Genomic DNA, 20,324 nt, shown 5'->3' with positions numbered 1-20,324 from the left:
CGGCTCACTCACGAAAAAAGAATTGGGCGACGGCAAGATTCGGGTAGCATTCTAGTCTGTATTAACTTGGCAAAGGAGCATTCTACCTATTTATCGAGGACAATCGCTATCACAGCTATTTTCATGGTCTTATCAGCAACTTAAAATAAAACTGGATATATCTCTGCGGATACTTAAGTAATCACTTTTTTTTTTTGGGGGGGGGGGGGGGGGGGGGGGGGCAATATCTCCCAATTAAATCAATATGTTAATCAACATGGGCTCTTTGAGATAACTATTCGTAAGAAAGTGTTTAAACGCGCGAGAGACCTTCAACACAAGAAAGACGGCGGAGATACTATTTCGGGGGTTGTGGATGTTTTGATTACGGAGCACTACCTATTTTTAGAGTAGCATGCGGCACGGCACTAGGAAAGAATACCTAGATCTTGGGCTTCAAATACGACCAGCCTTGAAACACAATTTGATTTTTTTCCTGTACAAAACACACAATAGTGGAGTCTAAGTACGATTATACACCTGAAAAGTTTGCGACTTTTCCGCAATGGATGCGGCGTCAGCTCTTCGAATCTCCCCACCCGATAACTGATGTTGATTTGACCGATAAAACTGCACTTGTCACAGGTAGGAATCAAGGCATTGGTTTTGAGCTCGCCGACCAGCTCCTCGCCCTGAACATCGGCAAGCTCATTATCAGTGCTCGACATGAGGCCAAGGGTCAAGCGGCCGCCGAGAAGTTGACGGCCCGTTACAAGGGCAAGTCCGGATCAGGTAGTAGCACTATCATTGAGGTCTGGAAGCTGGACATGCTCCAGTACGACACCATTACTAGCTTTGCGGAACGTGCAAGCCAGCTCGAGCATCTAGACATTGTTATCCTCAATGCCGGTGTATACAGGATCGATATGACCATCAATCCATCTACCGGCCATGAAGAAGATATTCAGACCAACTACCTCTCCACCAGCCTACTAACTCTGCTGCTCTTGCCAATCCTACAAGCTAAGAAACGTTCGCCCATATCGCCTGGTCGCCTGACTGTTGTGTCGACAGATGTGGCTTGCACGACACAGTTCGTTGAGCGCGACGCAAATCCACTGCTAGCTGCTCTGGATGATACGAGCGGCAAATGGAAATGGGACATGCAGGAACGTTATGGCACTTCCAAGCTGTTGTATCTCCTCTTCCTGACGGAGTTGACCAAGCGAATTCCGCCGTCCGTCGCTATTGTCAACGCCGCCTACCCAGGTCTGTGCTCCGGCTCTGGGCTGGCTCGCGATGCCGATGGCACTTTTATGCGCTTTCCACTTGCCATATACTTTGGCATTTTTGGGCGCAAGGCCGCCGTTGGTGCACATGTCATCCTCGATGCGGCGCTCAAGAAGGGTGAGGAGTCACATGGCGAGGTCATCGACTTTGACAGGATCAGACCGTAAGCTTAAAGTCCCGGCCACGGTATCCCATTTATGCTCCGCAGATTTGCTAACAGGCCGGCTCTCGTCTAGTAAGGGCCCGTTTGTGTACTCGCCGAAGGCGCCAGAGGTCACTCAGCGTCTGTGGAAAGAGACAATGGAGGAGCTTGCCTTTGCGGATGTCCAGACCATTGTCCAGAAACTTGGTGTCAGGTAGCATACCGCTCAATTGTGGTCTGATATAAGCGGGAACGCTAGAGATATACGATCTGTTCAATTATTTGGGAGGCTAGGGCAATGTACATCTATGACCATATTGGAAATGCCATTTATGATTAGCATTTGAGATTTATACGACTTTCGTTGCTTTATTGGGCCACTGGCCTAGCGACACAGCAATGCCTGGGCCTAGAATCATGCCCAAGAGTTGGATGATGTGTATGAAAACATTCTTCACCTTGGTTATCTCCCATTGGCTTCCCTCACGGAAGACTACCGTGGCCTCGCAGTTTAGAAGTACTTCAGTCCAGATCATGTCCGATGTCAAAACATCCCATACTTTGCTGGCGACTTTCGTGAGAAGGACTGCCGCTTAAAGACTATGGCCGAGCCCTGGTGATACAAAGGTAAGGCGAAGACTATGAGAGACGTTGGAATCAAAATTAAGCATCGTTGCTTGTTGTCACGTCTTCCTCCTTCCTCTTTTCCCAGAAGCCCTTGCCGTAGCTGACGAGAATTTCCTCGCCCTTTGCGATCCCGGCACCACCACTGCCACCCTTAGCTGTCACCTTCTTTCCAGCTGGCAGAACAAATACCGCCATCGTCATCTCACCACGCCTTGCGTCCCACACCTCGCGGAACTCGGCATTGGGCCGGCTTTGGCCTGGCACGCCTCGGTAGTCATTGACAAAGCGAGCTTCATTGCCCATCCGGGCTGCGTCAACGGCGACGTCGGCCGTCCGGGACAGCCACAAGTCGTAGTCTGACTGTGAGTGAGATGACGCTGAGGACGGATGCAGCTCGCCTAAGTATGGCATGATCAAGCTTCCTGGCGGCAAAGCGCGGGTTGCGCAGAGTCCGGCCTGCCCGTAAGCCGGGTGCTGCGAGTCGCTGATCGGCGTAATCTTAACAAGGGGACATGGACCGGGCTTGAGATCTCGTGGTATCTCAGGCAAGTTTGCGTCCTTGATCCGGATTGCCTGCAGTTGAGCCTTTGTGAGGCGTGGAGAGTACGCTGGTGTGGTGAGATAGACTATGCTCTCGGGCCAGTTTTTTGGTGCCGAGGTCTTCTGTTGGCCCATTATCTGATATCTACATTACCATCAGTAGTGGCCTTGGATCAACATATCTCGTGTACGATATGCATCCGATGTCGTGCATGGCATCCTTGCGTATGTGAAAAGAAGCGGGTTTGAAGTGATAAATTTAGCGCTGTTGAGGGTCCTCTAGCGCCGCTAATGCACCACTACAAGCGGTCCGAACCGGCCAAATTACGAATTACAGTGATCGCCCTTTCCTTTAGATCTTGTATTACTAAGTAGTATAGTATTAGGGTCTCTGCACTTCATCGCCAATGAGTAATTAGGCGTAAGAAAGTCGTGATAGCGGGCCCGAAATTGCCCTGAATCTGGTCTCATGATCAAATGCTTGTCAACCCGCCCCCACCGCATCGGCTTAGACAAGTTCTCTCTTCAGGGTGATAATGGGCTTCCGGAATTTATACGCAAAGCCGCTCTGGATATCTGAGGGTATACTGCTGTCTTCTACGTTACGAGTCAGACCTTTGCATGGCCCAAATGTCTAATTTATGTCTTATCTCAAAAATGCAACGTGCGAGCGATATGATGTCAAGTGCACATCCGATTTGGGACGGGCGATTCAAAGAATCAGCCTTGCCTGCCAACTAATCTCTGATATTACAAGCGAGATAAGGGGCGCCACGTGACAGTCGGTGCCTGATCGACCTCAGAGATGAGAACCGCTCTCGCCACCAACGGTGGAAAACCGGATGGTTATAGGGCAATCTTTCCCTTCTTCGGAAAAAATGTCGGCAAGACGAAGGTCGTCAAGTGGGTTTGTCGTTCTGTAATAGCCGTGGGCACCACCGCCTTTGGCATGGACCACCCTCTCTGGGATCTCTTCTCGATCGAAATGTGATAAGAGATCAATTAGGTGGAAGTCTTGAAGGAGCAGCGGCCCGTTTTCTCCTGCTCGTTGAGTTTCTGTACTCAGAGATACATTAGTATGCTACCCAGATGATTCCAAGAATGTGTCTTACCGTAAGGATGGGGAATTGGTACCCCATTGCTTGTGGCATATACGATGGATTGCGATCTGGCTTCCCGTCATTTATATAATCCTGGCGTAGATTGCCTGCGTTGGTGGTCAGTCTGGTCTTTTCCTCACTACACCGTGGACAAAAGTAAGTGTACCATGCTTGCCGGTTAGAGCAGAGGGATTCAAAGTTGAAGCCATCACGGAAAGAATAAGTTAAAAAAGAATAATTGGATGTTTAGAGGTTGAAGACTATATGAGATTGTGTCCTCAAATTCGTTTGCAATGTTTAGGCAGGTAACACTTATACGAGTTTGATAAACTTGGGGCAATGATGGACGCCTTCGGGTATTAGTAATTATCCAAGGTAGAGTGATCCTATTCTTCAAGGGAATGCGAAACTATCCATAAATCGTAGTGTGTCCCATAAGTTGCTATATTTGGACAACCTCGTCGTTCGTGTAGAATACGACTGATTATGCGCCTTTCCTGTTCTGAAGGTGTCGGAGCGAGGTGGCAGCGATCATGCCCAATATCTCCGACTTGACATTCGGTTTCGCCACGCTTGCGGCGCCATGAGTTGCGCTCAATACATCAAGGCTTCTGAATATTCAAGCATCATGTTTCAAGTATCCAGAAATATATCTTTTAACAGTCACGACACGATTCCTGGCTCGTTCACTCTGTAGTATCCCGTCACCCAATCCCGACATTTTATAGAAGCACGCAGCTCCAAGGATATTGGAAAAGGGTGTGATACCAAAATTAGGTCTTATTCCAAAACGACCCGCCTTAATACAAGTACCATCGTGCATCTGTGTAGGATGAAACCGATTGTTCCTTTACTCAGCGAATCGAGGAATGAGAGGTAGATTTCATCTCATACACTAGTCCCAAAGAGGTATTTGCCAGCGAGGTCATGCCTTGTATCATTTGGTATGCCAGAGTATATCTTTCCCTCAATGCTTCTCTTATCTCGAGTTCTCATGTCAAGGGACTCAGTAAAGTCAATAATGTCTATACCTGACGCCTGTGACGCCTGTCCCTAACGCCTATGAACTATTAAACCTAGGCCGATAATTCGAGGGTATCAATTATGTACATGTGATGAAAGGCTTCTTGCAGCCACTGTAATGAATGGGCATGATGAATTCTTAGCCAGAGGTAGACTCGCATGGATCCCAAATGAAGCCGAGATTTACGAGATGTATCCGCTGACAATGGCTTTCAGCGTGAATTGCTGGCAGGCGGCACCTCTTCATGAAGAAGTTAATCTATCTCTATCAATTAGGCAGCCAGAACCTGGGCCATGGCCCTCTTTGCCTTCTTCGCAATACCACACTTGGCCAGGCAGCTCTCGACGCCATTGACGATGTTGGCGGGCAGCGCATCCTTGAAGCTCTCAATATCCTCACCATTGAGCATGCTTACGCCGTTGAGCGTCGATTGCACGATGTCTTCACGAAGGTTAAAGAAGGCCTGAGCGACTTGTTCAACGCCGGGGTCTGGGTTGTTGAACGCGGCAACGAAGACAGCATCCTCACAGTCCGGGTTGTACTCAGCATGTATAGCTCTGTAGCATCTTCTGTCAGCGAGAACATTTCTCCACTTGATTGGGCCGAGGTTGCTGTAATTACTTACCCCTGTGGGAAAACGGCCAGGGTGAAGGTCTCGGCCAAATCTTCGCGGGCCGTGACGCCGTTCTCCTCGAAGAAGGATGTCACGAGCCGGCCCTTGACGGGAATGTTGAGCTCGGTCGCGCGGTTGTGCACATGCGGCGAATTGAGACCGCAAGGCCCAAGAAAAGCGACCGTCATCGCTGCTCCATTGCCGATAAGGCCTGGGAACGTCTCGGCATTGGCGGAGACGATCTTACCTCCTATGATGAGTCTTGGTTAGTATCCATCGGCATTTAGACAGCGCGGCACGTTGTGCAGGCGAAGCATACCTTTGCCCGTCGAGGTCGCACCCTCGGGTGGGTTGGTGAAGTCGAAAATGAAGTCGCCGGGCTGGTTCAGTAGATTAACCCGCTGCTTTTGGGTGGGAGCTAGTAGCAAGGATTGGATGAGACTGGCATCGCCGGCCCGGGAGTTCGCTTTGACTGCCGGGGGTAAATACTGATCGACTGCCGACTCGTTGGCCCTCTTGGTCGCAGGGGCGGGAGCGGCGAAGGCGAGAGTCGCCATGACAAGTAGATCCACAAGTCTGAACATCGTGATGAGAGATAAGAAAATGCAGAAAAGACACCAAATGCCAGAACAGTCTAATTTACGAAAAGGAAACCACAAAGGGAACACAAAGGAAACTAAGAAAGTTTTGCTTGATCTTCTTAATGAGAGTAAAGGAGAGGAGGCATTCCGAGATCGTACTGCAGAGCAGCATGGAATCACTTATAGATGTTTCGCGCGAAGTTTTGTCCTTGGCATTTCTATTTGCTTGACAGCATTTACACGGGCAAATTCCTTCGAGCATCGCAGTATCTTGCTATAATGGGATCTGCCGGACCCGGATCGGTGTGCGATAGCTCTCTATTCTCGGCTGGGTACCACAAAACCGCACGCTACAAGGCACTGGTAGATCCTCTTGACGGCTGTCATGAGCCATGGGTGGAAACATCTGGCGATAGCCTCATGAGTGATGCCAAAATAGAATGGGAATTGTGTTGTTCATCGAAACTACTGTCCCATGTAAGCCCTACGCCCCGCGAAGGATGACTCCGCCACGCCCCATGCGTTGTCAGCCCCCCAGTGCCGACCCGGTTTCATGTCCCGCTGCTGCTAAAACAGGACGTCTATTTAAGTGCTATAACAGCGTTTAGCGGAATCCGCTACCAGCTGCTTCCCAGAGACTTCAGCTCACTACCGTATTCAATGTGATCCAGGGTTTCTTGTTAACTTTTTGCATCAGACTATTTTATACGATGCTATAACACCAAAAAGGATGGTCGCGCAGTTGACAGCGGAGATTAGCCTACCCTTTCTGAAGAACCTTAAGTTTATATTGGAAGACAGAAGTGAACGAATCACTTCAAGAGAATCGGGGAAATCAAATAGACCAAGGCCAAAATTCACTGCTTTGCGGTATTGTTGTTAGCGATGCCAAGGTGCAGAATGATGCTTTTTTGTCGCCTGTGCTCGGGCGTAGTAGCACAGGCTGTCTCACGAATAATATATCTTTTCGGTGATGAAATTCAGTTTTCTTACCAGGGCAGAATCTCAATTTTCAACATTGTGACCGTTCATACAGGAATTAGTAGATTTTCAAATCATAAATAGTAGTCTCCGGCGAGACTATCCTACGATATTATACTAGTCTGAAAGAGCCATTCGCCAGCGAGGTGGCGTTTTTTACTCTGCCATAGATGTCAAAGCCAGATGGCCCTCCATTCATGCCTGGTCAGTGACTGATGTGTCACAAGCAACAAATGGGTTGACCTATCCGATCATCCCCGATATGCCGAGGACTGGGTAGTGAGTGACAAGAGGTTCTCGGAAACCGCAAATGCTCTGTGATGAACGAGAGCTCTGCAAGAAATGACGTGTGATATAGATATCTATTTGTCTCTATAAAAGTCGTACAGACGCTGAATGCTACGGAAGATCGCAGCCATGACAACAAGAAGTAGAACAGCTTATTTCCAAGTTCTTCCCGTGGTTTGATTATTTAATAACCAACATCATGTCTTCAGAGCAAACACCTAATATGCGAGCAAAGTATCCAGATTATGGCCTCCTTCATGCAACCCTCGAATGACCCTCCAAAACAGCAGATGGAGTTCTTTGCACAGCTAGCTAATTTACAGCCGTCGGAGACTGACGAATTTCGTCGAGTACTGTGGACTGGCCTCTACAGTCAGCTGGTCATTATGACAGTACCCGTCAACGGAGACACTGGCGAAGAGATAAAATCTCAGTTATTCCCTAGCTTCTCGCGTTTATTTATTTGTTCTTAGATACACACGGTCGACCAAATCCTTACGTTCAAATCCGGAGAAGGACTAGCACAGGTTGGTGGCAAAGAACAGGTAGTGAAGGCTGGTGATCTTGTCAACGTTCCCGCCGGTACGAAACACCAGTTTCTCAACACTGGGACAAAACCACTCGGCCTATACACAATCTTCTCGCCGGCAGAGCATAAAACGACAACAGTCCATCAAACTAAGGAACAAGGAGAGAAAGAAGAGGATGATGGTATTGATGCGCCTCCTGAATGGAGTCAGCGTAGTAAAGCTCAGAACGGAATCCATACACTGGGCTGATAGCCCGAAAGACAACCGACTTCTCAATTGTATGTGGTGCCGCAGATAACATACAAACAGAAACAATCAGGATAATAACACTGCTATCGACACTTCATTCGATGCTTCTTAACCTGTGGATGATGATTTTCTCTCAGGATGATATTTTATTAGATAGCTCATAATTGTGAGACATCTGCCAAAGATAAACGTTTCCCTTAAATAGTTCCTAGGTCTGTTTCTGACTTGTTGCAACATCATTACGAACAATCTCCACCACTTCATTCTGCTCGTCATGGTAAGGTTCCTGGATCTGTGGATTGGTCATTGGCACGACAGACACATGACGTCTGTCCGACAGGCCATACACCACCAGACTAGCAATACCCAGAATGGCGGATGTACACGAGAATACCATAGCCACAATACCGCGCGCGGTGAAACCGCCCGGAATCCAGCCGGGCTGCTTGTTCTGACCTGACAGGTCAAACAGATCTTCTGTGTTGGCCGCAGCATTACCCTTAGTTGCCACCCCAGCAGCGGCGCATACGGCAAGATGATCCTCAGGTATAGACAGGCGCTCCTGCATCTGCATCGGAGCCTCGATCATGACCATCGCCAGGCCTTGTGATAGATGCCAGTCAATGTGACAGCTATTTTCGAGAGTTAACATTTATTACACTGAGTGCTGCGAACATTTGGGATGAAAATTGAAGATCATCAAATGAAGGCATTAGGGCAGGGAATGACACCCAAAATGGCTAGTCCATGACAGCCTAGGAGAGAAGGCAAGCGGTGAGGGACTACTTACTGGAAAAGCCAGACGCCAGGATTATCAGCGACAAACCGGATCACGTAGTGGCCTTGAGGAGGTAGCACCATCACGTCACGGCGAATAGGGAAGGCCGGAAAGGCTGAATGATTCGATGGATCGTATGGGACAGGATCTCCGTCAGCAAAGTCGAAGAAGTGCGGGCCAAGTGGTGGGTTGCGGACAATAACTTGGAAATTATGGCCGTGAAGGTGAAAAGGATGTGAGCCGGTGTCAGCGTTATTAACCACGACTTGCACGATCTCATTGTGTTGAAGCACAATTGAATGTGTGAAATCACCATATATCCCTTCATTGTTCGCCGATTCTCCTGAACTGAGAACGGTATACAGTGTGGGCACCTTGGGTGCAGTGAATGAAATGTTGTTCAGAAAAGCATAGCCATCGCCGTTGTCAAGGTTTTGCATGATGACTGTTACGTCAATCTCGTGGTCTGGCTCAGGCAGAAGAGGCGTGCGGTCGTACGGAATGAGGTCGAAGTCATCGTAGGGCGCCAGCTGTGTGCTATCCGTCACGTTCATCACGGCTTGTTCATGTGGCGCTGAGCTGTTATATTCAAGCCAGTTCGTGTTGTTCAGCTGTAAATCAGGAGATATCACGTCGAGTAGCGATGAGTCTGCCACTGTGACGATAGCATAGTTCTTGTCGGTTGAGTTCTTGGTTGTGAGCAAGATAGAATACCTTTGGGCTACGGATATGTAAACCATGGACGCCTCGGTAGGCTCTGTGTAGACGCCATCTACTTCCACGATCTGAAACGTGTGATCCTCAATATAAAAGTACTGGCCAACGAATGCACCATGGTTGATGAGACGGATTAAGTATGTAGTGTTGGGCTCAACGGCAAAGCTTGTGTTCATTTTGTCATTGAGCAGGAAAGAATTCGGCACTGGCTCAGCGCCAGTTGGGTTGAATACCGACATGAACGACTCTTTGAGTTTATCCATCATGTCATGGTACCAGTCGGACAATGTGATGACAAGTTCTTCCTTGTACGAATCAGTAAAGTAAGCATCCTTGTCATGGACGATGAGTGCTTGACGATAACCGTCGGGATAACAATAGTCTGTGTGACAGCTGCAAGTCTCCTGTCAGTGTCCTTGCCAGTGCTAACCACAAGAGCTAGGATGTTACTTACTGATACCAATATGTGCCGTTTTGGTTTACCGTGAAATTGTATGTGATGCTCGATCCAGGTGGGACCGGGCACTGAGTGACCATCGACGGGCCGTCCATCTCATTGGTACCATTCTGGAACATGCCATGGAAGTGAATTGATGTGCTATGGCCGTCATCAAGCCCGTTGTACATATTGACAATGAGCTGGTCGCCTTTGTCGACTTCGATGATTGGGAGTGGCCATTGTCCATTGATGCCAACGACCTTTCTTTCAAATAGCCCGTCTGGATTTGCGTTGACCCAGGTGACATTGAAGTCGTAGCTAACCGTCTTAGCCTCCGCCAGAAAAGGCAAGAGCAATGTCACGAGTGGGCATAGGAAGGCGACACTGTCGTAGCGAAGGAACCGCATCTTGAGACAAATAATTCTTCCCGAGGAGCGATCCTCCGAATTGTGGTAAGTGATAGCTATAACTAGCACAATAGAAATAAGTCTCTGAGAAATAAGAGGTGTGAGCCTAGGCTAGAGAAGGGTGCTGCCATGACTGGCTCGAGGGACTTGTTATCACATCTTTTCCAGCGGGTCCAATCAAAGTCGTGTCAACGGTTCTGGACTAAGAGCAAGACCAAAATGAGAAGAGATACACGTGTGCTCGACTAGGAGCTCGCATGGTGTGGAGTCATTGAGCACACGAAAGCTCCTTATCTCTCAACTTAGCACAGTACATGTCAGCAGGCTTAGCTGTTACCTATGCTCTTGGACATAGCAAGCTCGGCACTCATAGGCTTACGATCAGATAAGATGACTCCATGGGTTCGGAGAGAGGAGTCTTACCCAACCAACATCAAACGCCAGTCAAGCTTTTGCTAAGCTTTCGCTAAGCTTTGCTTCTTTCAAGGCGTCTCATCCACCGGCTCCGCATGCGCGATTTTGGGAAGTCTTTGTGAATGGCTACTCACCAATTGGTGTGGATAATATTGATAGTTCGTACATTAGCTCCAATCTCATCAGATGATCAGATAAAACATCGCGTATGAGCTAGCAGACTTGACCTATTAGTGCCACATTCACATTATTAGTCGCATGCTGACATCTGGCCAACATCCTTGTTGACCCTCCTAATCACACTAAATATTCTAAGGGACCCAAAGTACGATGAGCTAAACACGTATGCTTCAAACAACTTGGGCCTTTCACTTCGGCATAATTCCGAGAGGGGACAGAAGTTGGCTGTACCGTATATAACACAGGACGTACCACTCGCTAAGAAGCCTGATCGAAGCTCAACCCTCGTCTTGCGTCGGTCTTGCAAGCCTAGCCTGTGCAATCCAGCCCTTTTACATCATTAGTCATGGTCAACGTCTTTGCAGTCCAGGTCTTCTTCATCGTCTTCCGAGAATGTCTCGAAGCGATCGTCGTCTTATCTGTTCTATTCTCCTTTCTTAAACAATGTCTTGACACACCTGACCAAGACCCTGCAATCTACAAACGCCTAAGGCGACATGTCTGGATTGGCGCCTTCTCGGGTGTGGGTATCTGCTTGATTATCGGCGGTGCTTTCATCGGCGTCTTTTATGGCCTGGGCCGCGATATTTGGTCTCAGTCCGAGGACCTTTGGGAAGGTATTTTCTACTTGATTGCCACCGTCATCATCACCGTCATGGGCCTCGCTCTTCTGCGTATCAACAAGATGCAAGATAAATGGCGCCAAAAGATTGCTGAGGCTCTGGCTGCACATGCCAAGCGCTCGAAAACCAAGCATCGGGACCGCTTTGGTGTCTGGATAGGGGATTGGTCCCGTCGGCACGTCATGTTCATCTTACCATTCATTACGACTCTGCGTGAAGGCATCGAGGCCATCGTCTTCGTTGGCGGAGTCTCCTTGGGCCTCCCCGCCAAGTCCTTCCCACTGCCCGTCATTTGCGGTATTCTCGCAGCTCTCCTCATCGGCTATCTGCTATACCGTGGTGGCAACGCCATGTCGATACAAATATTCCTAATTGCGTCGACAAGCGTACTATACTTGATTGCTGCGGGCATGTTTTCCAAGGCAGTATGGTATCTGCAATACCACGGGTTTGCTCAGAAGGTTGGCAGCGATGTCGCAGAGGTCGGAAGCGGGGACGGTTCCTACAATATCAGGCAGACTGTATACCATGTTAACTGCTGCAATCCGGAAACGGATAACGGATGGGATGTGTTCAACGCTATCTTGGGCTGGCAGAACACTGGCACTTACGGCTCCATCATTTCTTACAATGTCTACTGGCTGTTTTTGATACTTTGCATCTTCGCCCTGCTCTTCGAGGAGCGGACAGGTCACCTGCCTTTCTCGAAGCAGGCGCACAAGGTCCTAATCCATATCCCGGGATACAAAAGTTACAAGAAGAGAGCCAATACGGCGGTTGTTGATCCAGCTGTTGTTCTCCAGGAGGTCCGAGCCCAAGGAGTTCTCGCTACAGAATAAGCAGATTTACTACTATGAGGAGTTAGACAAAACGCCTAATTTGACGACCTCACTGGATTTAATCAAGATACCTCAGTTGCTCTCTTTGTTTTGCTGCCATACGAATCTTAGTAGAGAACTGTAGTGTTGATCAGTATCTTGTTATTCACACATAGATGTGATAAAACCTAGACGCAACCATGTACTTTCACTGTTCTTTCTTCCTGATATTGTCAGAGAATAGTACTTGAAACTGCGATGAAGCCTTGATCTACTAGGAACTGACGACGCATTCATGAACTGTAACGAGGGGTGTGTCATGATACGATCTGAGTCGCTAAGGATGTTGACAGCTGCGCGGGAGTCAAGCCATGAAGTTGAATCATTCACTGGATGTACACCTTGAACACACAGCAGTTCCGCCACATGTGACCAAATCATAGCCAAAACCAAATTGGTACACGGCTGTTGCTCACCGAGTAGCCCTTTCATGATTGGTTAATACATCTTCTCGTATGTGTCACAGCTGAAAAGCGACGTGGTGAGCGGCTGAGCAACTGTGGTGAACCACCAGACACCCGGCCGCCTGGGCGGCGAAATCAAGGCATACAAAGTCCAGGCAGCTGTTGCGGCCCTCACGAGGCTGGCTCGCGCCAGAAATCGGACTCGACGATATTTAATCGGTAACCCGCTCCGGTCAATGATCAAGAAAACCATTCGCCACCGACAAACCGCTGTACGGACGTTGCTTCTCAGCAAATCGAGAATGCACTGGTTCCATGTCTTGTTCGCTGCGCCATTCTCTGGTTTTCGAGAGAAGTTGGCCGCCTCCAAAGGGTTGCTCATACCCCAACGAGAGATCCAGACACTGCACATCAGCGACATCAACGGATGGGCTCTCTACGACACTTTGGACAATCGCTTCAACGGACAATTTCATGTCGAGGTGGATGACCAGTCATATCGCATTTGGGCACCGGAGCCCCTAACAAATGTAGGTGGCCTCCAAGAAATCAACTACACATTGTCTTTTCACACGGAATCTGACATTGCTACAGGACGAAATTGGCGAGTGTCGAATCTGAGAAGAAATTGGTGAATACGTTCAGTTGGGAAGTAGAATATTGCAGGGAGAAGTGTCATAGGTCATTCGCTTCGCTTAATTATGTCCACTGATAGGCGTCATTGAGGCAGTGCTGGGCGCCCTCAAGAACCAAACATTACAAGCCTTGCAAGCTTAGTTAGCATCAATAGGTTGACCAATTCAAAGACTACATGCGGTAGTCCTCATGACTTGAGAGTGTGATACATCATATTGCCTGAAAAAAAAAAAATCGTTGTTGGGTTCGTCTGCTCATGTCCTACCATTTTCGAGGCAGGGTCACGTTTGTGTTCATACAGACCATGTTCCACAATATGCACTGTCGATAGCTGCAGATCAACCTTCAGCTGAGTTTCGGTGTGTGTCCTCGAGGCGTTTCTTTGTCAAAGCCACTTACAAGTACCCAATTGTACAAACGATGCGGCACGTCCATTGGGTTTCTTTTCAGGGGCGTTTCGGGCACATCCGCAGAGCCTCGTCTTCGTGGAACAGCTGCGCCCCGACAAAGTACATAGTTGTTCATCAAAAGCGACAATTGCCGCTCTACTGAGCTGCACTAGAATTGCTTCACACTCAAGGGGTCTCGCACTGGCTGATTCTTGAGTTCTGGTCAAGACTACAGTGGATGACAACACCGGTACACCAGCTCTTGTCCTGGAGAACTGGTCACCAGCCAATTCACCAGCAAGATGAACCGAAAATGAGCGGTTCTCAGTCAGTTTCAGCATTGATTGTAAGTTGCAGACTCGAGTCTTTTTGAAGCAAATGTCCTGATAACATGCAGTACGCCAAAAAGTCACGTCTAAAGAGAAAGGCCGAACCTCCAAAGATTGTGGAAAATGGGACTAGTGATTCGATCTTATCGAGTCGCACAGGCGATGCTGCCCGTGATGCCTTGAGAGGAAATTCACCACCGGAAGAAGCGTATCAGTCTCGCAGTCGTGGACACACTAGCGAACATAGTGTCTTACCGCGAGAGGTGGAAGAGGCCGAAAGCAGTCGCTTCATCTTGGAATTTCTAGCACAGCGATTCGGACCTGATCTCGGCGCTGAATCTGAAGTGCTCGGGGCAAGCCAGCATGATATGATCCTGGGTGCCGGGTCAAAATTCGACAGCCCGGATGGAGACGAGACAGACGAAGTCACATCGGCAATCGTGAGAGCCCATGATAATGCTCTTTCAGAGTTTTCAGTGGAAGAGGCGACCGAACACCACGGTTACTCAAATGATAGTAGTTCTATATCGATGAATAACACCACCCTAGACGTCTCTCTCTCAACAGAGATAGCAGCGCTGTCACTTCATACGACTTTGCCCTGGGTACGAAAACAGCTGATGGAGCTCCTCCAGAGCAACAGCAAATTCAATTCATCTTCAGAGTATTATCTTTCTGATTTCCGCATCTGGCAGTTCTTTAACGAAGTTCTCGTTCGCCAACTGCTCGACCACTGCGGCGAACGTTCTCACAAGGAGAAGGATGTCGCGGCTCAGCGCATTTGTGGTCTGCCATCCACCAAGCAGGATACTAAATTCTGTTCCTTCAGAAAAGTTTTCGCCATCCTAATTCTTATAAAACAGCAACAGCGGATATATGACTTTCTGCTTCACGAGCTAGATGATTCGAAGCTACCTTTGACAAAGGTCGGGAAGGGCAGCGTCCCTTACCTCCTAGCAGCCTACAAGGCTGATGAGAAACGCGGGCATCTGTTGTTCAGAAGTTGGGAGTCTTCGGACGTAAAGGCGTTCGACCATTGGCAATGGCAGCTCTGTGCTCCGTTCTTCAAGAAGGAGGAAAGTGGGAAATGCCTACACTACCGCTTTACCGACCGAGTAGTTCTTCCATTCAGCAATATCATAGAATTAGGTGATAAAGGAGCCTTTGGAAGGGTATATAAGCTGGATATCGATTCATATCATCATAGTCTCTTAGATCCTTCAGTAAGTATACTTCACTTTTGGCAATGACTACTGCTAACAAAATAGGAAATCGCCAAAGAGAAGGGAAAGCAGCTTTTTGCTGTCAAGAAACTCAACACAAGCAATCGCGACACGTTTCTAGCGGAGTCACATGTACTCGCCAGGCATAATGGCATTGCGGCAGGAAATCCTGCCATAACCGCCCATCTCGCACAGCTGCTTGCGACGTTTGAAATTGCGTCCGACACCGACACCACCTACTTTTTCGTCTTCCCATGTGCCGATTCAAACTTCCGAGAGTTCTGGAACGCGAGTCCAGGATTGAAGTCACAAGCCGAGATTGGAAGACTGGCGAAGTGGATGGCCTCGCAATATCGTGGACTCGCCGAAGCGCTGCACGTCATCCATCGATACGATCTCTTCCGGACGCTTTCAGATCAGGGCTCGAAGAATCGCGGATTCCACGGCGATATAAAGCCGGAGAACATTCTTTTTTTCAACGACAAGCACAGTGGTGGTACAGGGATGGGTATTTTGCAACTTGCTGATTTTGGGCTTGCTCGATACCATCATTCAACGACAATAGTAGAAGTATCGCCAAGGGTCACCGGCCATCCATACTGTCCCCCTGAAGTTGGCTTAACCTGGAAAACAGATCAGTCCCTGGATATCTGGACTTTAGGCTGTCTATTCCTAGAATCTCTAGTCTGGCTCATGTTTGGCTCTCAGGGATTGTCTGAGTTCCAAGATGACAGGAGAACAGAAGGAATTATCGGTCCAGCTTTACAAGCGCGACCTTTTTACAAGGTAAAGGAGCGATGGGGCAAAGCTAGTATTCATTTGAATGATGGGTTAGTCAAGGTGAGATGCTCTTAGGTCGTGCACTTATAGTGATTGTGGCTCACAATTCTGCAGTGGATCAAGAAGCTTCACGCGGATGGACGCACTACACAATTTATTCATGACCTGCTAGACCTCATTCCAACAGAAATGATAGTCTTGGAGGACAAATCCCGCGAGGTCAAGTCTCAAGACAGCAAATCGACCCTCAGGCGTCCTAAGCTGTGGGCGTCGACAACAAACAGACGCAGCACAAGCAAAGCACTCGTAGACAAACTCAAGCCTTTGGCCGGAAGAGAGGATGAGTACTATAGCAAGCCCGTTTTCTATGGCACAAAGATCAAAGGTCTTGAGCAGACCCTACGAACTTCAAAATCGAGGGCAAAGTTTAGGCAGGAGGGACGGTATGTTGCCCGCTCCCATTATTGAAGTGACCCTGCTAACATAACTATAGCGCAAAGGCAGACTTGCGCAAGGAGGAGAGAAAAAGAGAACAGGAGCGCGAGAAGCGGCGTCGAGAACTCAGACGTCTCAAAGGACAGCAGGAGAATGACAGAGCGTGTACGGAAGAGAGCTCAGTCGGTCACATAGATGACGCCGAGGACATTGATCATTAGCTGTGAAAACAAGTTGTTATTCTGCACATTTTGTGATCTATCTGATCCCGTTCACCAAAGATCTTATAACCTTTCTCCCAATAACATTTAATTCAACAGAAGATTCCGTGGAGGCTTTGCTACGTTTCCACCACTCTCGTCGACGAGCTCGAGGTTTGCTTATATGCTCGTCAACGTCGCTTACTTTCGCAGTATCTTGTGAACTACTTTCGGCCGAGGCTTGAGAGTCGTTCCTTAGACTGTCATCTGCAGCTCCGGAACCTGATGCTTGTGGGATTGTCTCGTTGTATTCTCCATCGGTCTCATTGCCGGGATCGTCACGCTGCATCTGAAGTATCTGCCTGATCTCCTCCTATGGTACAAATTAGCGGTTGCATGCCACAACTTCATCTCGCAGTTCACTGACAGGCTCCAAGTCTCTGATGGCAGAAATAGTTAAACGATCCTCAAGTCCATTGCTTCCCTAAAATCGTCAACATGGCACAAGACAGGGTTGACAGGACGCTTACATCAATGGAGTAGTTGCCCTTCCCGTAGATCTCTTGCAACTTGAGCTCCAAGAGCCAGATGTCGACCTTTGAAGTATGCAAAATGATACCCCGCTGTTGTTTCAATTTGGGAGCTTTTGTCCCGTGTGTCTTGGGCAACTTGATTTTGAACATTTCGAGAGACACGTGCTAGCTGAAGTTGGTGGTGTGGACTTGAACCTTCTGGTGGCGGCAAGGGTCAGTCACCTCTATATGAATAATTCTGTACAGTAGTGATTTCCAAACAGTGATTGTACTGCCGCAAGTACTTTTACAGAGCCTCGGAGTTCTGCCTCGATCGGTCTGTGTATTAGCAGCCGCCTGACGTCGCGCATTTGAGTGGCTGTGCTCAGCGCTGTGACCTAGGACAGCGGCAACTTTTCGGTCACCCATCAGCCGCAGCAACTGAGGTAGCCCAGACCTGAGGCCATATGCAGTGTTTCGTAATGAAAATTGATACAAAATCCCTGTGGTTTGTTCAATTATCATTTTGTTCTGATTACTGGACGATTGTGATTAACAATGGATTATCTTGATTTGCTGTGGAAAGATACCGCTGATTTCACTTGCACCAAAGCCTTCAATCACTTCAAATTTGAGCCGAAGTTCGGCGAGCAGCCTTGCGAGGCTCTGGTTCGCGAGAATGAATCGGTATGTGTCCCCGATGATCCTACAATGCATTGATATTTCTGACAATTCGAAGAGTGATTACACATACAAGCTACTCTGCACATCGGAACAGAGAAAGCAGTGGTTGAGTGTAAGTTACTCACTTCCTGCAGCTCTTCACCAACATCTGCTTACCCGTCTTCCCCAGGATATTCCAGGAATCAAACAAGAACATACAGGATCAGTGTCGATTCTGTGAGTTGCAATTCGAAACTAGTCTATAATCTACGCCTATTCGACTAACCGGACTTCAGTTTCTGCGCACGCCAGCAACCTCCACGTTCCATCGCGAAACAAGACGGCGAAGCAGCACATAACCGCCACGTTCTGGAACACCTCCCTTTCCCCGTAGAGACGTTTCAGGATGTTGTAGTAAAGCTGTATGTGCATGATGCCTTTGCCAAGCTGACTGCGAGACCCACCTCGACATTCTGGAAGGCAGACAGTGCTGTTGGTGACAAGAAATGTGTTGGTAAGTAGAGCATCTCGAAAGACGCTTCGACAAAACTAACACGCTGTCAAGTGTACATTCTATGTGTGGATTCAATCCTTGTAAACCACACGGCGATATGCTTAACCTACTTCCCGGACACCAAGCAGCTATTCGGCGTCTTCCTTGGATGTGAGCCACAAGATATCCGGCACATTAAGAGCCGGATTGCGCGGGGCCAGCACCTCTTGTCAAATCCATTCCTCTTCTTGGCTATATTCATCGAGCTGGAAAAGAAGCATCGGTTTGAAGACGTGGACAAGCGAGTCGACGACCTTGAGATCAAGATGAAAGGTCTTGATAAGCCGTCGCTCTTCAGCCCGAAGAGCCTTCTCAGCGAGCAGGATCCGGGTAACCTAGTGAAGCTTTATCTCAAGCTCAGCCGCCTGAAGGTCGAGCTGACGACATGGAACGGCCAATTGCAGAACATGCAGTCCTGCACCGAGTTCTTCTCCAGTCTGATAAAAGATCAGGCAGCCAAGTCTGCGTTCAACCCTGGGGACTATCTGAGCCGAACTATGAACTCATTCAACGAGAAGATTCTCAGGTGTGAAACGGTGATGGAAGGGACATCGTTGGCGTTCCAGGCGGTGTGTGATTCTTCTCCGAGCAACACCAACCTCATGGACAGGATGAAAGATGCTGATATAGAAATCCAACTGTAGGAGCTCGCAGACGTCGCACGCAAGGATGCAAGGATCAGCATCCGTGACGGCAAGCAGATGAAGGCAATTGCCCTTCTGACGATGTTCTTCCTTCCGGCAACATTCATCGCGGTGAGATTTGATCATTTGACCACCTCCAAAGTATCTTGATGACTGATCTTCGCATATAGACGTTCATGGATGCACCGATTTATTCGTGGGATGGACGAGGTCATTGGTTCTGGTACATCAGCGCACCAGTCACCGCCGCGGTGGTCATGGCATATTTTGCGTGGACGTTGTGGTACAATCCGAAGATGACAACGAGTAAGACTGGGATATGAAATTGGAACACTTGATCCATCTTATGTCATGAATTCTTCAACCTGCTCTCCTGACTCTTCAGAATCCCCTCTGCCTCACAAGATGGAAGGGAGGAGACGGCTGATCATTAGCGCCGTGTATCGAGTCCAGAATCGGACTGAGCCGGGGCCAACGAGATTTAGCGCTGGAAACGGGGGCCGTTAGGTGGCTTGGCAGGTCCCCAGGTTTGAGATTACGCGCTCCCCTAGTCTAGTCTCAGTGGTCTTTGACTGTAACGAAGGTTGACGAAAGCTTGCAGGGCCGTGGACCAAGTCCCCTGAAGAGCCGATCATCAGCCAGCCAACTCACTACCTAAACTATGTAATTGGCTAGCTAATCAAAGTCGTTGCGAAAGCGATATCGCGAGCTGCAAGGTGCGCCACGTCCAAGTATTTTGATTCCCACACAGGCCAGACATGCATACATACTAGAGAGATACTGTAGGCTTGATACTTGAATACTTGATACCTATAGGGGACTAAAAACGAGACCCGGCAAAATAGCACCAAGATTTCCCAGGATCCGGATCTCCCTCGGAACAGGGAACTGGCCATTCCCCAATCTCGTATTCTCTTTCCCTCTCCACCTCAGAGCAGAGTCTGACTGGAAGCTTCCTTCAGAATCTACTCTCTATAGCTACCACGTCATCCGGGCCAGGTATAATAAGCGCGGCAGAGGAGGCAGATGTACATGCACATGCACATGTACAATGACCTAATGTTGCCTGTAATAACCGACAATTCTCAACACCGGAGCTACAGAACAGGAGAATGGCTCGAGAGAAAGAAGCGCTTCTAAATTGGGGGTCGGCCCTGCATTAAGTCCCACCGCAAT

At 48.6% G+C, this 20,324-nt stretch overlaps 7 protein-coding genes across 7 annotated transcripts; 4 read left to right on the top strand and 3 right to left on the bottom strand.

Annotated features, from left to right (window-relative positions):
• Positions 1–548: 548 nt before the first annotated feature.
• UCRPA7_2321 (putative short-chain dehydrogenase reductase family protein) lies at positions 549–1,629 on the top strand (the record flags this gene model as incomplete). The annotated part of the gene is made up of 2 exons (XM_007914862.1): positions 549–1,432; positions 1,506–1,629. 2 exons carry the CDS (start codon positions 549–551, stop codon positions 1,627–1,629), a joined length of 1,008 nt encoding a protein of 335 aa, XP_007913053.1.
• A 445-nt stretch (positions 1,630–2,074) lies between these two features.
• On the bottom strand, positions 2,075–2,713 carry UCRPA7_2320 (putative set domain-containing protein; the record flags this gene model as incomplete). Its single annotated transcript, XM_007914874.1, has 1 exon — positions 2,075–2,713. One exon carries the CDS (start codon positions 2,711–2,713, stop codon positions 2,075–2,077), a length of 639 nt encoding a protein of 212 aa, XP_007913065.1.
• Positions 2,714–4,973: 2,260 nt separating this feature from the next.
• On the bottom strand, positions 4,974–5,899 carry UCRPA7_2319 (putative spherulin-1b precursor protein; the record flags this gene model as incomplete). The annotated part of the gene is made up of 3 exons (XM_007914879.1): positions 4,974–5,259; positions 5,328–5,565; positions 5,635–5,899. 3 exons carry the CDS (start codon positions 5,897–5,899, stop codon positions 4,974–4,976), a joined length of 789 nt encoding a protein of 262 aa, XP_007913070.1.
• A 2,253-nt stretch (positions 5,900–8,152) lies between these two features.
• Positions 8,153–10,285, bottom strand: UCRPA7_2318 (putative iron transport multicopper oxidase fet3 protein; the record flags this gene model as incomplete). Its single annotated transcript, XM_007914881.1, has 3 exons — positions 8,153–8,576; positions 8,735–9,832; positions 9,894–10,285. The coding sequence occupies 3 exons, from the start codon at positions 10,283–10,285 to the stop codon at positions 8,153–8,155; spliced, it is 1,914 nt and encodes a 637-aa protein (XP_007913072.1).
• A 940-nt stretch (positions 10,286–11,225) lies between these two features.
• UCRPA7_2317 (putative plasma membrane iron permease protein) lies at positions 11,226–12,341 on the top strand (the record flags this gene model as incomplete). Its single annotated transcript, XM_007914875.1, has 1 exon — positions 11,226–12,341. The coding sequence occupies one exon, from the start codon at positions 11,226–11,228 to the stop codon at positions 12,339–12,341; it is 1,116 nt and encodes a 371-aa protein (XP_007913066.1).
• A 3,989-nt stretch (positions 12,342–16,330) lies between these two features.
• Positions 16,331–16,797, top strand: UCRPA7_2316 (hypothetical protein; the record flags this gene model as incomplete). Its single annotated transcript, XM_007914876.1, has 2 exons — positions 16,331–16,584; positions 16,635–16,797. 2 exons carry the CDS (start codon positions 16,331–16,333, stop codon positions 16,795–16,797), a joined length of 417 nt encoding a protein of 138 aa, XP_007913067.1.
• A 1,049-nt stretch (positions 16,798–17,846) lies between these two features.
• UCRPA7_2315 (hypothetical protein) lies at positions 17,847–19,148 on the top strand (the record flags this gene model as incomplete). Its single annotated transcript, XM_007914858.1, has 5 exons — positions 17,847–17,975; positions 18,028–18,084; positions 18,142–18,188; positions 18,248–18,465; positions 18,517–19,148. 5 exons carry the CDS (start codon positions 17,847–17,849, stop codon positions 19,146–19,148), a joined length of 1,083 nt encoding a protein of 360 aa, XP_007913049.1.
• Positions 19,149–20,324: the final 1,176 nt, after the last annotated feature.

The sequence above is a fragment of the Phaeoacremonium minimum genome (genome assembly GCF_000392275.1).
Source record: "Phaeoacremonium minimum UCRPA7 unplaced genomic scaffold PA7_03_scaffold_156, whole genome shotgun sequence".
NCBI lineage: Eukaryota > Fungi > Ascomycota > Sordariomycetes > Togniniales > Togniniaceae > Phaeoacremonium > Phaeoacremonium minimum.
Note: the sequence above shows the minus strand (reverse complement) of the source record. Positions and strands in the feature narration are given on the sequence as shown.